Genomic DNA, 16,839 nt, shown 5'->3' with positions numbered 1-16,839 from the left:
ACGTTAAATGTAGCTATTCTCACACACAGACACACCCAAAACCAACCTTGAAGTCTCGTTTCAAAGAGGTACTCCGGCCCTGAGAAACTCCTGCAGCCACTACAGCACCAGAGTGTATCATGGGACCTTCCTAAAAGGTGGCAGGTAAGGTTTAATAACATCAACTTGAGATTGGGAGACTGGCCAATATATAAAACCCAAATCATTAGGAGGGCCGGATAGAATTGTGCTGCGGGCTGAATGTGACCCGCTGGCTTTGAGTTTGACATATGTCCTATAAACAGATGAAGTCATGAGTCCTGTATATGACACTTTTCTTCAATATTTAAAGCAAGATGGCTTCCTTGGCTGCAAAACCTGAGGGACCATGTCATTTAGTACTTTGTAATCCCTCCTTTGGCAACTTTAAAAGCTTGCAACTTCTAGTTTGTAACTATTCGTCGGCCTCCTTGAATCTATTTTGAGATCCTGCCACAGAATTTCAATGATATACAGTACAAGTCTAAGGACTGGCTATACTCTAAAACAGTCTTTTCTGGAGGTACTTCATGGTACATTTTGAGGTATACTTCGAGTCATTGTATTGCTGGAATAGCCAACCTCTGTTCAACTTCTATGTTTTAATTGACTCTAGCACAGGGGTGGGCAAACTTTTTGGCTCAGGGGCCACATTGACTTTTAAAAATTGACAGACGGGCCAGGTCAGCACACGATGCATACATATCAAACATAAACAGAAAAAAAAAGCATTATAGTGTTAATACACTTACCTTTATGTGGGAACAGTGTCACCCATTTTTGCCAGTGCATCCATGTCTGGTGTTAGTTTTGTTTTGGCAATTCTCAGAACAGATCTGAGGTGTTCACTCAACTGGGATCTGTGGGGTGCTTTGTTGGTGTTCATCACACTAAAAGTCTGTTCACACACATACGTAGAGCCAAACAACACCAGCATACTCTGTGCCATCTTCTGGATGTTTGGAAATTTGGCTGCGCTTAATGAAGCATAAAACTCATCCAGTTTAAGAGAGTTGAACTTCTCCTTTAAGACGGTGTCAAATTGGAGATCAATCACTTCAGGGTCTTGTGAGAAGGGACATGACACCAGCCCAAGTGACTTGTCAATTTTTCCAAAATCAGAGAACCGATGGCAGAATTCTTCATGCAGGTCATCCAGTGATTTCCTGTATTTTTTCACATGTTGCGGGGCCTCTTTCAACGTAGCCTTTCAACGTGTGGGGAAATGAGCGGATGACTTGTTGGACATTTGCTTTGAGAGTAAAGCTAGCTTGGTTTTAAAGGCTCTGACCTTTGTATGCATTTCATGCACAAACTGGTCTTTCCCTTGTAGCTTCACGTTCAGCTCATTCATGTGTGTCAGTATGTTCACAGCAAAAGCTAAATCATAAATCCAATCTGTGTCACTCAGCTCAGGAAACTTGTCAGCGTTCTCAAGTAGCTCCAAAAATGAGATAGTCTCCTGTTTGAGCTCCCAAACTCGTTGACATACTTTCCCCAAACTAAACCAGCGGACATTAGATTGGTAAAGCAAGTCCCCGTGATCAGTGTCAGTTTCTTCGAGAAACGTAATAAACTTACGATGGGGAAGTCCCCTCGCTCGAATAAAGTTAACGAGTTTTGCATCTGGATTCACCACATGGTCAAGCTGCAATCTGGATTTACACAGTTCTTCCTGGTGAATTATGCAGTGTAGGAAAATTACCTCCTGCTCAGGGTTTTCCTGATTTGGCGATCCATCTGTGGTAACGTTGGCGAGCGTACTCCAAGGTAGCTTGTGCCTCTTGATGACCGCCGACACACTGTCATACAAGTCCCCTCCCCGTGTTTTGCCTTTTAAAGATTCAACGGCAAAAAACTCCTCCGTTATCTCAAAATTGTCATTAATCCCTCTGATAAAAATTAAAAGCTGAGCGGTGTCCTTTATGTCATTACTTTCGTCTAGTACCAAAGAATATAATGTAAATGACTCCGCTTTTTTGTTTAGCTTGCGAACTAAGTCTTCGTCAATTAATCAACACGGTGAGTCAATCCTGCGTGATAAGCTATTTTTTTCAAATTTGTTCTTGCTCTCAGGACACAAGATACCTGCTGTCTCTACCATGTACTCTTTGAGAAACTCCCCTTCGGTGAAAGGCTTGCTGGCTTTTGCTAATTTGAATGCCAACAAATAACTTGCCTTCGTGCTTGATTCGTGGATGGCAGTTTGTCGGATAAAGGTGTTTTGCTGAGCCTGCAAGCCAGCTGCCAACCTCTGAGAAGTAGCCGTCTGATGATTGGTTGTTAACGTAATTAGCACGCTTGGTGGAAAAGTGACGGCTGATGTTGTATTCCTTTAAAACCGCAATAGTTTCTTGGCAAATAAGACATGCAGCCTTTGACCGGACTTCAGTAAAAAAGTATTTAGTAGTCCATTCCTAATTAAACACTCGGCACTAACTGTCGACTTTTCTTTGGCCCACTCATTGTTGCAGATGCGTTCAGAGTAGTAGCAGAGTAATAACAAAGAGTAGCTCGGGCTCCACAAAATCAAGTCACTGCGCCTAATGCGTTACCTGGTGGAAACGCCAGGCATTACAGGTCAAGGTGAAATGAATGCAGTCATAATTATGAAATCTGAACCAATCTTCGGCGGGCAGGATTAAAAAGACCAACGGGCGGGATGTGGCCCGCGGGCCGTAGTTTGCCCAACCCTGCTCTAGAATCTTTTGATATTTTCTGGAATGCATTCTTCCTTTCACCTGTACAATTATTTCCTATTTCCAAAGCATAATGGACCCACCCCCATTGACTTAATTGATGATAGTTGGTTGTTCTTCTCTACAAATCTCCACCCTTCTGTGTTTTGGCCAAAAATTTGATTTTTGGTTTCATCAAGCCAAAGCACACTGTTCAAAAAGGCTTCTCAAGGTTCTTCTTTGCATATTTCAGCCGCTTCATTTTGTATTGGTGTCTTATGTAAGGCTTCCTTCGGTCATGGATGTCCTTGTTGGCCTATGTGTGTTTTATTGTTGTCCTGTGAACAACTAGACCTGCGTCCACGAAAGTGTTCTGTAGCTCGTGTGTGGGTTCATCTGAGTATTTGATTCTGATGTCCCTTGACAACTCTTTAGAGCCATGGTTGTTTAACTCCAGACAGAACAGCCACCACATTCTGGTAGTTTAGAAGGCATGGAGTGATGTCCATGTGAATTATATTCCCTTACCCTGAAGCCCTAATAAGTAACTCATAAGTCTGGCCATTAACAAACAGTTTTTAAAAAGTGACTATGAATAAAAGAAAAAGGTTCCCTAATTTTTGCACGTACATTTTTTGTGTAGAAACTGTTAAAAAATGTTAACATTTAAAGCAAGATTTGTTTTTATTTTAAAGAAAAGTATTATGTTTAACTTGATATGGTTTAGAGGTCAGGTCCCCTTTTATTGACTTTTGGACATTGGATATTCATTTTGAGTATTTACGTTTTCAATATAACAAGACTGACTATATTATGTGAGATTCCTGTTTTGAAATAGGAGATTTAAGATTTTGTTGGCCAAACGCTGTGAAGGTACAGCAGTTCAGTAAGCTTCTCAATAGTAACGCATTCAGCTAGGTTGTGCTATGAACAGTTATAAATTACAGGAACACAACCCAAGACTTCGGTTGAAAAATAGAGAACCTATCCTTTAATTTGGGCCAGAGTGGAGGAGATTTTGACAGCCAGGTTTGATGTACACCCCCTCATCCAGTTGTGTAGTTTATGAAGAACTACTATTTTTTTTTTTTTTTTTTTGTTATTTACCTTCCCAACAGCAAGGCCTCCGGCCACCGAACAGATGACTCCACCCACTTTTACCAGAAGAGTCTATCAGAAACACACAGATATAAAGATAAATATATATTTTATTCACATGAGGATATAGTTGTATTGGCAAAGCTTAAAAAAAACCTAAAATATTTAAAATTAATACTAAACTAGAATGACTGAATGAATGATGAATTAATTAAATTGAACATTCTGCCTTCAAAATAAACCTTATTACAACGTAAAACCAACCTGATACAATTCTGAATATGCTTGTAACTGCTGAAACACTTGTCAAATGTGTTTTGTCTGTGGCTACACAGCCCCATATGCAGCAAACAGTGATGCACTGTGTTCACCTTTCTATCATAGCCAGCATTAACCTTTTCAGCAATTTGTGCTACAGTAGCTCCTCTGTGGAATTGAATCAGACGGCTAGATTTCATTCCACTTTCATTCCATTTCATTTCAGGCACTAACCACTGCATACCGGGAACACCCCACACGACCAGCCGTTTCGAAGATGCTCTGCCCTAGTCGTCTAGCCATCACAATTTGGCCCTTGTCAAAGGCGCTCAGATCCTTACACTTGCCCATTTTTCAAGCTTCCAACTCAACTACAAGAACTGACTGCTCGCTTACTGCCCAATATATCCCACCCCTTGACAGGTGCAATTGGAACAAGATGAGCAATGTTCTCTTCATCTGTCAGTGGTTTTAAGGTTGTGGCTGATCAGTGTACATTACAAGCACATATGCTGGCTGATTGACTCACACACGCACGCACGTAAGAACACCCCCATTTTTCCAGTTCTTTTTTTTTTTTTTTTTTTTTTTTTTTTTTAATTTGGGCAATTTAAGTCCAGTGAATAACCTGAAATGGTACAAAGGTACACTGCCAGAGGCTGAAAAAAAGTTTAGGTTCCCAAACACTGAAAAATAATGTACACTTCAGAATTCTCAAAAACCCTCTTTTTCAGCGAACAAGTAATGGGTTAACAACTTACAGCTGTTGAGAAGCAATGGCAGTAAATTAAGCCTTGAAAGTTGATGCAAACAACATTCTTACAGGTGTCCCAACTTTTGTTGATTACTGTTTTCACATCATAATTATAATACAGGGGTTTAGTTATTTTTATTTATTTTTTTCCAATGCGGGCAAACCCGCTAAAAATGGGCGATTGAAACCTTTTCCATTGCCAGGAGAAACGCAGTTTTTTTTCTGGTGTGTCACAAACATGCCAGAAAAGGGTGTCATGGTTCCAGTGTGATTGGGAAAATAAACATTAGAGACAGCAACTTAAACAAACAACCACATAAAACTGTAAAACTCACTCGGCTCAACACCCAGCAAGACTGTTCCCTTCGTTCCTACAAAAGAGCCGCTCAAAAGAATTTGATCGTTCGTGAACGATCCGATTCTTGGGGAGCGTGGGGGTTCTCCGATGTGGTCCCCATGGAGCGGTCTCAACTCAAAACATGTAATTATCCCAGATGTGGGAAAAAAAGGTAATTTACTTCTGTTTAGGATTCTAAATTGGATACGAAATGATCGAATGATACACGGATATTCCAGTCTATTTATGCACCAATGTCAAGAACTTTTCCCGAGCGTCACATCACGCCGGTAAGGGGCCAAAATTATCGTGTCGACCCGGGTGTCCTGTTTCCATCAGAGCTGATCAGAACTAGAGCCGAAAAACCTGTGTCTATTGCAGGGTCATTTGTCCCGGGACTGAAACCCACATGTAACCTCTCCCACTAATGACAAATGCCAGATGTTACCGTGTGTTACTGGTTTTTTTTGCGGTGGAAAAGGGGTATGAGAGTCAACAGCTTGCGTGATGGGTGGCTCACAGAACAACAACTTCAAACACAAGACTTGGAGCTGTAAGTTTGACAGGTCGAGTAGCAGCAAGAAAGCCATCGTTCAGATCACAAAATAAGAAAAAGAGGCTTTCTTGGGCCATGAAGCACCACAAGTGGACTACTACTTGTGGACCGATTAATCAAAATTTGAAACCGTGGGTTCATCACGCAGGGTTTTCTACACCGTGGAGTAGGCGAAAGGATGGTTCCTCAGTGTGTGAGACCAACTGCAAACATGGAGGAGGAACATGATGGATCTTGCTGGATCCAGATTGGCATCCTGAACAAAAAGTGCTACTGCAGTATTTGCACTGCCATGCAATAACCTCTGGTCTAAGCCTAGTTGGTCAAGGGTTCATCCTACAGCAAGATGATGACCTAAAACATCTGACATAGTCCCCAAGGCTATGTCAGAACTACCTTAGAAGGGAAGAACAAGACAGTAGGCTTCAAATCATGGAATGGCCAGCACAGCCTCTAGACCATCGAGCTGGTTTGGGATGAACTGGACAGAAGGGTGAAAGCAAAGCAACCTAAAATTGCAACACAATAGTGGGAAATTCTGCAACAGTGTTGAGAAGAACATTCCCAACAATATTTGATTTCCATTGTAGAAAAAATGCCACGTGCTCGCCAGTGTGTTCGGCTGTTATATCTGCAAAAGGTGGCTACTTTGAAGAGTCAAAGATTTAGATACAAGTTCTATGCTTTAATTTCAGGGTACATTGAGATATTAAACTGCATAAATTTCAATAAAAACTGGAAAAATTAAGGTGTTCTCTAACTTTTGACCGGTAGTGTATTGTCTCTATTTTAATATAGCATTTCATGTCAACAGGCTTGTTAATCCTAGCAACTGGCTCACTGCGAAGGAAAAGGGAGAACGATAATGGCTTATTTATAGTGGAAATGACATTAAATACATTCTGATAAGGATTATTTTCTATTTGCACGAGTGCTTCCTTAATATATGTTAATAAAAAATACACACACGTACCTTAAGTCGTACCACCCTGGGAATCTTGACCCCGTTTAGATAACATTTAATCTGAGGTATTCCACTACCTGCTGCTATAGGCTGAGTGTGCAGGGTGGGGAAGAGACAGCAAGAGGTCAGAGGACATTATGGTGAAAATCGTGTGTGTGCATATACACATATAAATCTCTGTAAATCTCCCACTGAAACACCAAAATATGAGAATTTAAACTTACACGGAAAATAAACACCCTTGTTAAATGCTTCAGGTTTTGTTTTTTACCTCAAAGCAGGCTACTATGATGGAGCCCACCATGACGAAAGCAGAATTGAGGACGGCCCAGAGGATGAGGGAGATGGACAGACCACCCACCTCTGTGAACTTCTCAATATCTTTATGACAGGGGGGTTGGTGGGTCAAGGAAAAGGGTCACGGGAGTAGCTTCCATCTGTGGGTCAAAGCTCTGGAATTACCCTAGCCAAAGATGCTAACAAATCAATCAGAACGTAATTTTAGAAAGGTTTACTGAAACTGTAAAGTTTACTGAAACAGCAAAGCAAGCAAAAAAAAAACAACGCATTCATAAGCGTGAGAATTAAGCACAAGGGCATATCAAATAGGGAAATAATTAGAGAAATAGCATACTAGCATCCATTGTTGTGCATGTGGATTTTCCATTTATACTAAATTGCATTCCCTTAAAATAAGATATTTTTCTTTTAAAAGAAATTGATACAAAGAACACCAAGTTACCTATTTTTTGTCATTTGTTTTTATGCATTAAAAATATTATCTATTGAATCAAAAGAAAATGTGTTGCAAATAATTGCATTGCATGTGCACCTATTGTGTATTCAGGCCCACTAATATAATTTCCTATAACATAATATCAATACATATAAAATATAAGTCATATAAGTCGAATCATCAGTCAGAAACCCTTCAAATGACAGATTCAAGTAAAGCAGTTGGTTTTTTTGTTTGTTTTTTTCTCCCCCAGTCAGTGTCCATTACAATAACAGGATAAACAGATACAAGCTTACAAAATGCACAGGGAAAACATTTCAATGAGGAATCATAAATAAGGGGAATCATAAATATATTTGTTATATGTCTGAATTGGAACACGGCTTCCGGTGCACCCCCATCGCTGTGCCCCATTCCTCCAAATAAAACAACTAAAAACAATGTGGGGACGGGGCACAGAGGACAGGGCACGCTCCTAGACTCGTAAAGATTATTTTCTGCGCATAAGACATGGAGAGGGGGTTATCGGGGAGAGAGTCACGGAGAAAGTGTCCCCAATACACAGGTTTAGGTGCACTGATCGTGGGCGACCCATCACTGGCACGCACATGGTTAGCGCGCATCGTCTGTACCGTTGGAGAGGGAAACAGGTGCACAAAATTCGCTCCGATCGCGCCCTCTCCAACTCTCGAGGATTGTGTCATAATAATAATGTATACTTTATTAATCCCTGTGGGGAAATGAGTTCTTTGCATTTACCCATCCGAGTATCTGACGTATCTCAGAGAAAAAAATGAATTGCCTACAACAGAGTAAAAATCTCATCTGATGTGCCCCTTTAAAGGGCACATTTTAGGCACTACGCGGCACACTGTGGCTTTGGTCAATTTTCATCTCCAACATTGTGAAAATTACCGTGAAAGAAAAAAAATCTAATGAATACACTTTAATTACCTTGACTGAATATTAATTTATTTATTCATTCTCTTACGCAAATGCAATTGAAATTTTCCTGTCAATTGCCTTTTCACATATTGGCAAATTCATGCATAATTAAAGTTAACAATTCTCACTCTTATTGGACTTCTAAATAGAAACACTCAAGCTGCACGTTGTCAAACTACCCTGGGCTGACCAGGCTCAGAGGAAAGTATCAGTTTATCATGGTAACCTAGATGGCATCTTTTCTAGCTGGCTCTCAGGAACCGTTTTATCCAAGAAGTTAACCAGGCCATAAACATAAGTAATCGTTCGCAAATACCCCCAGTCAAAAGGCATTCAATGGTCAGTGGAGACCATTGTTAACTGTGCAAGTGTTGTAACCACATAATCTGAAGCTCTAAGGAATTAAAATTGACACGAGTGCTTGAATCAAGACGTTGTCCAAAATACAAATCTGCCGAGTACCTATTTTCTACCTTCGACCATGTGAGGATACTTTGTTTGACAACTTGGTACTTCATGCCGGCAAGCTGCTCCACCACGATGTCAATGAAACAGGCAATGAGTCCGGTCAGGAAGCCGATCAGACCGCAAACCACCCAACGACTTATCTCCAGGCAACGGAAACCCTACATGCATACAAAGGAGTAAAAGAAAGAATGGAAGTCAGAGAAAGAGTGGATGGGGTGACAGTAAAATGTATGTACATTTCAATAACAGAAGCAAAGTCAACGTGCCGGAGAGCCAGAGACCGAGGGGTAGGAAAGAATGGCAATAGTAGTTTTACTGTACAATACAGAAACACAGTGACTATATAGCAGTATGAGCTTATGTCTAAGCAACTCACTATATAACTCATCCTCCTTTCTTCTTCCAGGAAGAGCTGGTTTTCACTGTTGTCATAGTCAAGACTCTGGAAAAAAAGAACACATTCAAACTGTGCACCACTGTAGACTTCAATGTTTTTGGTAGCCTTCCCCGGATGTGTTCCTGGACACAATCCCGTCTCAGATGTCTACTGATAATACCTTTGACCTCATGGTTTGACTTTTTGCTCCGACATGCACTCATGTCAACCTCAATCAATTAACTCAATCAATGCCTTCCCGTCCAGGTTCCCCCCATCCTATTTTCAGTCTCTGAACTGATGACACGTTTCACTTGATTTTTGGTATTCAGTCCCTGTGTGTATGGACCTGCAGAGTGCAGATGTGTTAAGTTACAAGTTTTGTTTCTTACCTCAAACTTGAGCGAGAGCAACTTCTCGTTGTGCGGGATCTCTTTCGGCCGGCTCCGCAGATGGTCCTGCGATGGGAGGGGGTCAGACAGGTCAGAAAGAAAAATAAAGAAAAATGAAAACTAAGGAACACCATTGACCCTTGACCCCTCTGGGATCACATTAAGACATTACTGTAGGGCAGCGTAGGGGGCAGTAGCTCAGGTAGAGCTACTAGGTTATGTCGTGATCCGAAGGTTGCCAGTTCAATCCGCAGCTCCTCCTGGTAGGGTGCTGAAGTGTCCTTGAGCAAGACACTTAACCCCTTAAGTGCTCTCAATGAGGCGCTGCCGCCACCATAGGTGTGTGAATGGGTGAATGTGAGGCACTTATTGTATAGCGTTTTCAGTAGTCGCAAGACTAGAAAAGAACTATATAAATGCAGTGCATTTACAATAGAAATGCAGTCAATTTTCAGTAAACTCCCGTTACAATAAATGCAGGTATTTACTGTAAATACAGTAAATGTTTATTTGAATTGAAGTTCAACTGAACCAGCTTTTACTTCAGACATCGGTCGGTTGCTACGCAACGCTGAAAAGGGCAGGATAATATATGTCATGAAATGTTCCAGGAGGACTCTTTACAGTAAAATTGACAGATGTCAATTATTATCCGATGTTCAGCCATTTCCGACAAAGGTATTGATTGTATGTCTACAGATTACACGTAGCTCCACCAGTGAATAATGTAGAATATTCCTACATCTGGATCCTGGGGGAGTTCACAATCAACCCATGTGGATTGATTTCGTTAACACTTTTCAGTTTTTGTGTATATCGACTGTGAATCCAAATCTTGTCACTACGACCAACGACCGCGTTCCCTGAACGATGTACTCGGTGACTAAGAAATGTGATCATTTGCCTTGAGATGTGGAGAGTGTGTATGTGTGTTTGTGTGCTGCCTTGATGGTGCTTTGCTAAATGACAGCTTTCAAGGATCGACCGGTTTTAAAGCTGTAAAAGCCACAGAAACCATGTCACTCCAAGAAAAGAAGAGGAACAGTCACTCAAGCCAGTGGCAGGCAATCCCAAAGAGTTGCTTTCACAACTGCATGCAGATGCAGATGCAGATAACAATCGGATAAACAGAGAGAAAAACAGACAAGCCAGTTAACATTTGACATGCATTGGGAAAAAGAAAGTAAGCAAATATCACTCGAAACGAGGAAAAAAAATTATCAGAAAATATATATACATATATATAATTTTTTCAAAAAAGATCACAAGTTCTCAAACACAAGGAAAATTGAAAGTGCTGGATCTGCATTTTGATTTTCTGGTTGGAAAATGGATTTATTATGAAACTGCTTGTGCGTCAGTCACAAGGTCCCTTTGAAGTAGACAGTTTCCATATAAGGTGGCCTGAACAGTGCACCCTCCCCCACTCTATATTAGGTGTCTTTTTTTGCTGTTGTTTAAGCAAATAGAACCAAATTAACGTCTTATCAGCACTAAACTTTGAAGCTCGAGGAAAAGCTCTGGTTATATGGACATTAGCATTGATCATGTTTATATTTGGGACCCCTTTGTTATTGCTGGGATTTATTTCTCTGCGGTTTTTTTTTTTTTTTTTTAATCTTGGCATTTTTTGGGCTAAAAGCATCTGAAACACGACAACAGTAGTACGCAACAGACATGGTTGAGGTCTCGTTAGAACCGGGACGTTTCAGACGTCTTGTCGTTGAAGTTTGATCAATATCATTCTACAATATGAGCAGTTTTTGTTTAAATTTTTGAAAAACTGTCATAGATTCATTAGTTTCATGAGCGGGCCGCTTTGTGACATCATCATCAGAAGTTATACGAGTCCAAGCTTCATCTCTCATCACCCTCCAGTCACTTGCGAGTGTGACGTCTAGACACAGCTTGAGCCAAAGCTGCATTTAAAGCAAACTCGGAAAACAAACTCATGCTACGTTTTACAGAACCTCAAAAACTATAAATCGTTCAAGGAAGATGTTTTCACACCGCAGGAAGTTCTAAGAACCATTGGAGGAACCAACCTTTTCTTTTCAGTCCACACTGAGAACCCGGAATACTGAAATACATACCTCGAATGACTAAACTGGACTCTGTGTATTGCTGCCAGCAGCGACATTTTTTATTATTATTATTATTGTAAGTATTCTCCTTGGCATTTTTCAGGTTAAAAGTGTCTGGAACACGACAATCGCTGAACCCAAGGACATGGTTTAGGTCTTGTTAGAACCGGTACATCTCAGACATCTCGTGGTTTTTCGGGGATGGTAGCTCAGGCGGTAGAGCTGGTGGTCTAGTGATCCAAAGGTTACATTTACATTTATATTTACATTTAGTCATTGATCAGACGCTTTTATCCAAAGCGACTTACAATTGTTCCAACACCGACGGACGCAGCCATCAGGAGCAATCAGGGGTTAAGTGTCTTGCTCAAGGACACTACAGCATGCTAGCAGGAGGAGCCTGGGATCGAACCAGCAACCTTTAGATCACTAGACCACCAGCTCTACCTCCTGAGCTACCATCCCCATATATCCCCAAAGGTTGCTCGTTCGATCCCAGGCTCCTCCTGCTAGCATGTTGTAGTGTCCTTGAGCGAGACACTTTACCCCTAATTGCTCCTGATGGCTGCGTCCGTCAGTGTTTGAACAATTGTAAGTCGCTAAATGTAATATATATTTAAGTTTGATCCATATCCATCTACATATACAGAACATTTGTGCATCACCCTCATACGCCAACATTCTAAAACTTCTGGTCGGGTGGTGGAGTGAGATGAGTTTGTGGAGCGGAGCGCTTTATGACATCATCCAATTTAGTAATTGCAAATTGTGGCTGTGGGCGAAAATCTACGTCTCGCGAGGTGCGTGGTGTAGACTCCATCGGTCTATAGCGGTTGCAAACTGCGTTGTGTATGTGTGAGCGTGTGTGTGTGTGTATATTGTCTTACCTGCTTGATGTCGGCAGGGCCTTTCGTTTGATATTTTATCTCTTTACCCTTTTTGCATCTAACTCGGTGTTAGGTGCAGTGTTGTGTCCCTCCTTATTTTGTGGCATTCAAGCCAGTCGTAACACACAAACTGTAGGAGTCTAAAACAGTCAAAGAATATTCTGTGTTTGTGTCCTCACACATGGAGTTTGCTGGCATCTCCAGAGCAATGGGTCTGAATCGTGTCCATTTTATTTTAGTCCTAAAAGTTGAAAAAGTTGATGAAATGCCTCTGAGGGACATGCAGTGTGTTACGTCCGTTTGAATGGAACTGTGTTGTTGGGCATACAAATGGGCAGGCAATGGCATGCAAATACACCTTGTTGTATGCCCAGCATGCTGACAGCACAGGTGAAAAAATATATATATTTTTTTTAAAAGGAACCGTGTTGTTGGGAACTTCCACAGTCATCCTTCCACAGAGACATGGTGAGGAAGGACTGTGGACTACAGGTAGTAGACAGCCACCTAACTTTTAGGATGAAGTTGTAACACGCAAGTGTATCAACTTGGAGTAGAAATTCTGTGCATCACCAGGACTCCCTGCATCATTACCGCAGCAGATGCTGTTTAATGGAAACTCTGAAAATTGTAACTCGCTTTTAGTAGTAATGCTGATGTCAAGCCGAGCGACTGCGCGAAACTGATGCTACGTTATTTGGAACTCGAAAATTGTTAATTGGTGTAGATACAAGTGATGGTGTTTTACAGGAACTCTGGAAACAAATTCATATCTAACACGACTAACCTTGACCCTGTGTATTGCTGCCTGCAGCTATATTTATTATATCTTTTATTTTTTTATTGTGGATTTTTAACCTTCAAATGTGTGTGTGTCACGGTGGAAATCACAAAGTGCTCCCACCTCTAAAAACACAGCCGATGAGTCAGCTGCATTATTGCCATCCGTGTTTATCAGTGGGTTACTCCCCTCTTAGGCATCGCGTTTGTGCCATTGGACTGCAATTACAAACATTGAGAAGCTGCAGCAAAACTATCAACAGTCAAGAAACGTTGGGAGAGGTTTGAAAAGAGCAAACCCATCCTTTATGGTCACATCCTTTATGGTCAGCCAAGATGGAATCTGAGCAAATCTTGCAAGACAAGTGATTCTCTTCGCCTCATCTTAGCAGAGGTTAAGTAGACAAATTTTCTCATTTTAAATGAAGGACTACTCACTAGGAATTCCAGAACCCATCAAACCAGCCCCTAACTTCAAGGTCGAAGCAATGCATGACAAAAGTAAAAAAGAGATTGAGAGAATGTAATCCAAACTTGAGACTTTACCTGGTCCGATGCCACCTCTTCATCCAAATCCACCGTGCTCAGTCTGCCTATCTGAAATATGCCTCCTCCAGATAGCTATGAACCAAAGACATTACATACCGCAAACAAATATACATCGTGCTATGTGTTGCATTCTACAATTAAACATGTAATAATTCACAGATGTTATCAGTGCCACCTAGCAGATGAAAGAGATGAATTTAGAATGTAAAATACATAGTACGTGTGTATGTGCGGTACTTATGGCTGATTGTGATGGATTATTGAAACTTTTTGGATTTCTAAACTATTTATAACGAGAAAACCTGACCACAATATGCTAGTTTACTGACAGACTGGTTGCAGTGACTCCGTTTGAGGAAAAAAAGGGAAGTTGGAATTTCCAGTGTTTACACCATTTAACATTGTCTTGGGTCAGTGGCTATTTTATTTCTGTCACTTTTCTTCTACGAATATACATACATACATACATTCAGACATCAATAAAGTTCAATATGACTGGATCAAATGTAAATTATACACTCAATAAGTACCGTTGTAGTGGATTGTTTTGTTACATTTCTTATTATTTATTCATTTGTCACAAGAGATTTAGAGTGGATTCATTCAAAAAATATTGATAGAATTTAAATTAGGAATTAGAGAATTTATTTCTCATATTGCCTTTATTTTACTCATGTGAAGCATACATATAACGACGTGTTTAAGGGTTGTGATGAAGCCTCACGAACGATTCGCTCATAGCGAACAGATCTTTTAAATTAATCAGAAATCACTCTCGGGCAAAGAGTGGGCGAGCGAGTGAATCTTTGACTGACAAATTGTAAAGTTATTACTGAGGACCAGATTAAAGTCCAAGGCAAAAGATGCCAATGCATTTGGGGATAATTTATATTGAATCACTGATTTACACATTTTCCATTACACAAAAATAAATCATTTTGACGTACAGTAAGTCAATTATTTTTGTCCCCCACACATGGCATTTATCTGCTAAAATGAGAGAATTATGTTAAATATTTTTTGGGATCCACAAGTTTCGATCTTCTGCCTAAATAACCAATTTTTCACAGAATTAAAAAATTCTCGTGAGAATTCCATTCTCAACTCATTTGCCAACCGGCTCTTCTTAGTCGTCCAGGGTTCGCCCTTCTTCCCATGTCGTGCAAACTGAATGAAACAACTCTTTATACCGAGTGACTCCTCAGGAACAGAGTTGGAAAAAGACAGTCAAACGTCTCATCACTATTTGGGGGCATTTTGATGCACTTGTTGTGGCTTGCAAAAGCTTTGCAAGACAACATGCACACTGACCTGTTCGCGTGCCACACTTAACACTGCATGCGGTTAAAAAGCAATGATGTTTAAAAATAAATAAATAAATAAACAACAAAAGCTGCTTTTCGGTGGATTTTCGCACGAAAGCTAACAAGCTAACAGTTACCTGTCTGGAGTATCTGGGCTGTTCGGACCCGTTGAGCAGTGGCGTCCCTTCCCCAGTAGCACCGGGCTCGTCATGTCGGCTGGACCAAGAGACCTTTTTTGTGATGTTTGCCATGGTAGTGCTTAAGAGAGTCTACTTGAACAGTCACGGTAATATTTAGCAACACGCAGCGTCTGCCGGCTCCTCGACTCCCATGTCCCTCAGCACAACAGACGAACAAACTCGTCGTGTCTCGTGACGCTTAGTACGGGTGGCGTGCAAGGACAAAAGCGCCGTTTCCCATTTCGACTGCCATTGGGAATTGTAGTTTCTGGATGCGAACATCTTGTTAAGACAGTCAAAGACAATTAGATAACATGATTTAGGTGGAGAAAAAGAAGTGAAAACCACCCTTTCCTTTTTTCACAAATATAATAAATGTTTTACAAATCAGAAATGTTGTTTAATATCCAATACAGGCCTTTTTTTTCCATTTAATTTAGTCCAGGTTGACAACAATAAGTACAGTTGTCTTGAAATAGATTGGGCATAGATTAGTCCTGAGTTGCCAGTGTCGAAAAACTCCAGTAAAATCCACCTTTTCCTGTTTTCATAAATAGAATACATTTTCAAAAATCAGAAATGAGGCTTAAAATGCATCATGGACTTATTTTAATTTTAGTCCAGGTATGACAACTATACTATAAGTGCAGTAGTTTATTAAATATACCTGGTCCTGAGTGACCAGTGTGGGAAAAATCCAGTAAAATGCACCCTTTTCCTGATTTCGCAAATAGAATAAAACTTTCACAAATCAGAAATTGTGTTTGAAATTCAACATAGGCTTCTAATAACCTAGTCCAGGTTTGACTGCCATATGTACAAAAGCTTTAGATCTGGACCTGGTTTTAGGCTGTCTCTGTGTATAAAAAAGTCTCAGAGGTTCAGAGGAATCTGAACGCACCATGAAAAAAGGTGCCATGCCATTGTTCCAACGGCCCTTTATTCTGAAACCCCACAATAGTCCAAAAAATGTCCCATTGGACACGGATGACACCCTTACCCTTACTATCTCTAACCTTACACCTAAACTCAACCATGTCTTACCTTATACCGAAACTTAACAATCTCTAACATTATACCTAAACTTAACCATCTCTCACCTCATACTAAAACTTAACCATCTCTAAGTATATACCTAATCTTAACCATCTCTAACTTTATACCTAAAACCTACCTACCTAAAACCCTCCAACCCAACATTTTTCGCACTATTGAGGTTTAGGAATAACAGGCAGTCAGAACAATGGGCAGTCCCCAAAAAAGACTTCTTTTACATACAGTGCAGTGTAAGGTCAAAGGTCCGTGGCTAACCTATGGCAAATGCTCAAACTTAATAATCATAAAAGAAGATAAAAAGAAGAACTATACGTATGTGAAAACAGAACCACATGGTACACACAAGAACTACTACTACTACTAACACCTGTGGGTACAGTGTCACAGTTCATTGCACTGATGCCTCACAGCAGAAAGTCC

General features: G+C 40.6%; 1 protein-coding gene across 3 annotated transcripts in view; it reads right to left on the bottom strand.

Moving 5' to 3' along the window:
• The window catches only part of clcn7 (chloride channel 7), a 62,530-nt gene extending 47,026 nt beyond the window's left edge, over nucleotides 1-15,504 (bottom strand). Inside the window, exons 1-9 of one of the 3 annotated variants that reach the window (XM_080009009.1) lie at nucleotides 15,322-15,504; nucleotides 13,878-13,952; nucleotides 9,581-9,646; nucleotides 9,189-9,254; nucleotides 8,838-8,970; nucleotides 6,935-7,044; nucleotides 6,673-6,753; nucleotides 3,804-3,866; nucleotides 47-130 (exon numbers count right to left, since the gene is read on the bottom strand). In XM_080009009.1, the coding sequence (XP_079865135.1) occupies nucleotides 47-130; nucleotides 3,804-3,866; nucleotides 6,673-6,753; nucleotides 6,935-7,044; nucleotides 8,838-8,970; nucleotides 9,189-9,254; nucleotides 9,581-9,646; nucleotides 13,878-13,952; nucleotides 15,322-15,435 (792 nt within the window). In that variant the 5' untranslated portion in view covers nucleotides 15,436-15,504. The remainder of the gene's footprint in view (nucleotides 1-46; nucleotides 131-3,803; nucleotides 3,867-6,672; nucleotides 6,754-6,934; nucleotides 7,045-8,837; nucleotides 8,971-9,188; nucleotides 9,255-9,580; nucleotides 9,647-13,877; nucleotides 13,953-15,321) is intronic. The other 2 variants (XM_080009010.1, XM_080009011.1) reach the window with 2 other exon arrangements.
• Between the last annotated feature and the right edge of the window lie 1,335 nt (nucleotides 15,505-16,839).

Source organism: Zeus faber (genome assembly GCF_960531495.2).
Source record: "Zeus faber genome assembly, chromosome: 11".
Taxonomy (NCBI): Eukaryota; Metazoa; Chordata; class Actinopteri; order Zeiformes; family Zeidae; genus Zeus; species Zeus faber.
The sequence above is the reverse complement of the archived record's forward strand: the minus strand, read 5'-3'. Positions and strand labels throughout refer to the sequence as shown.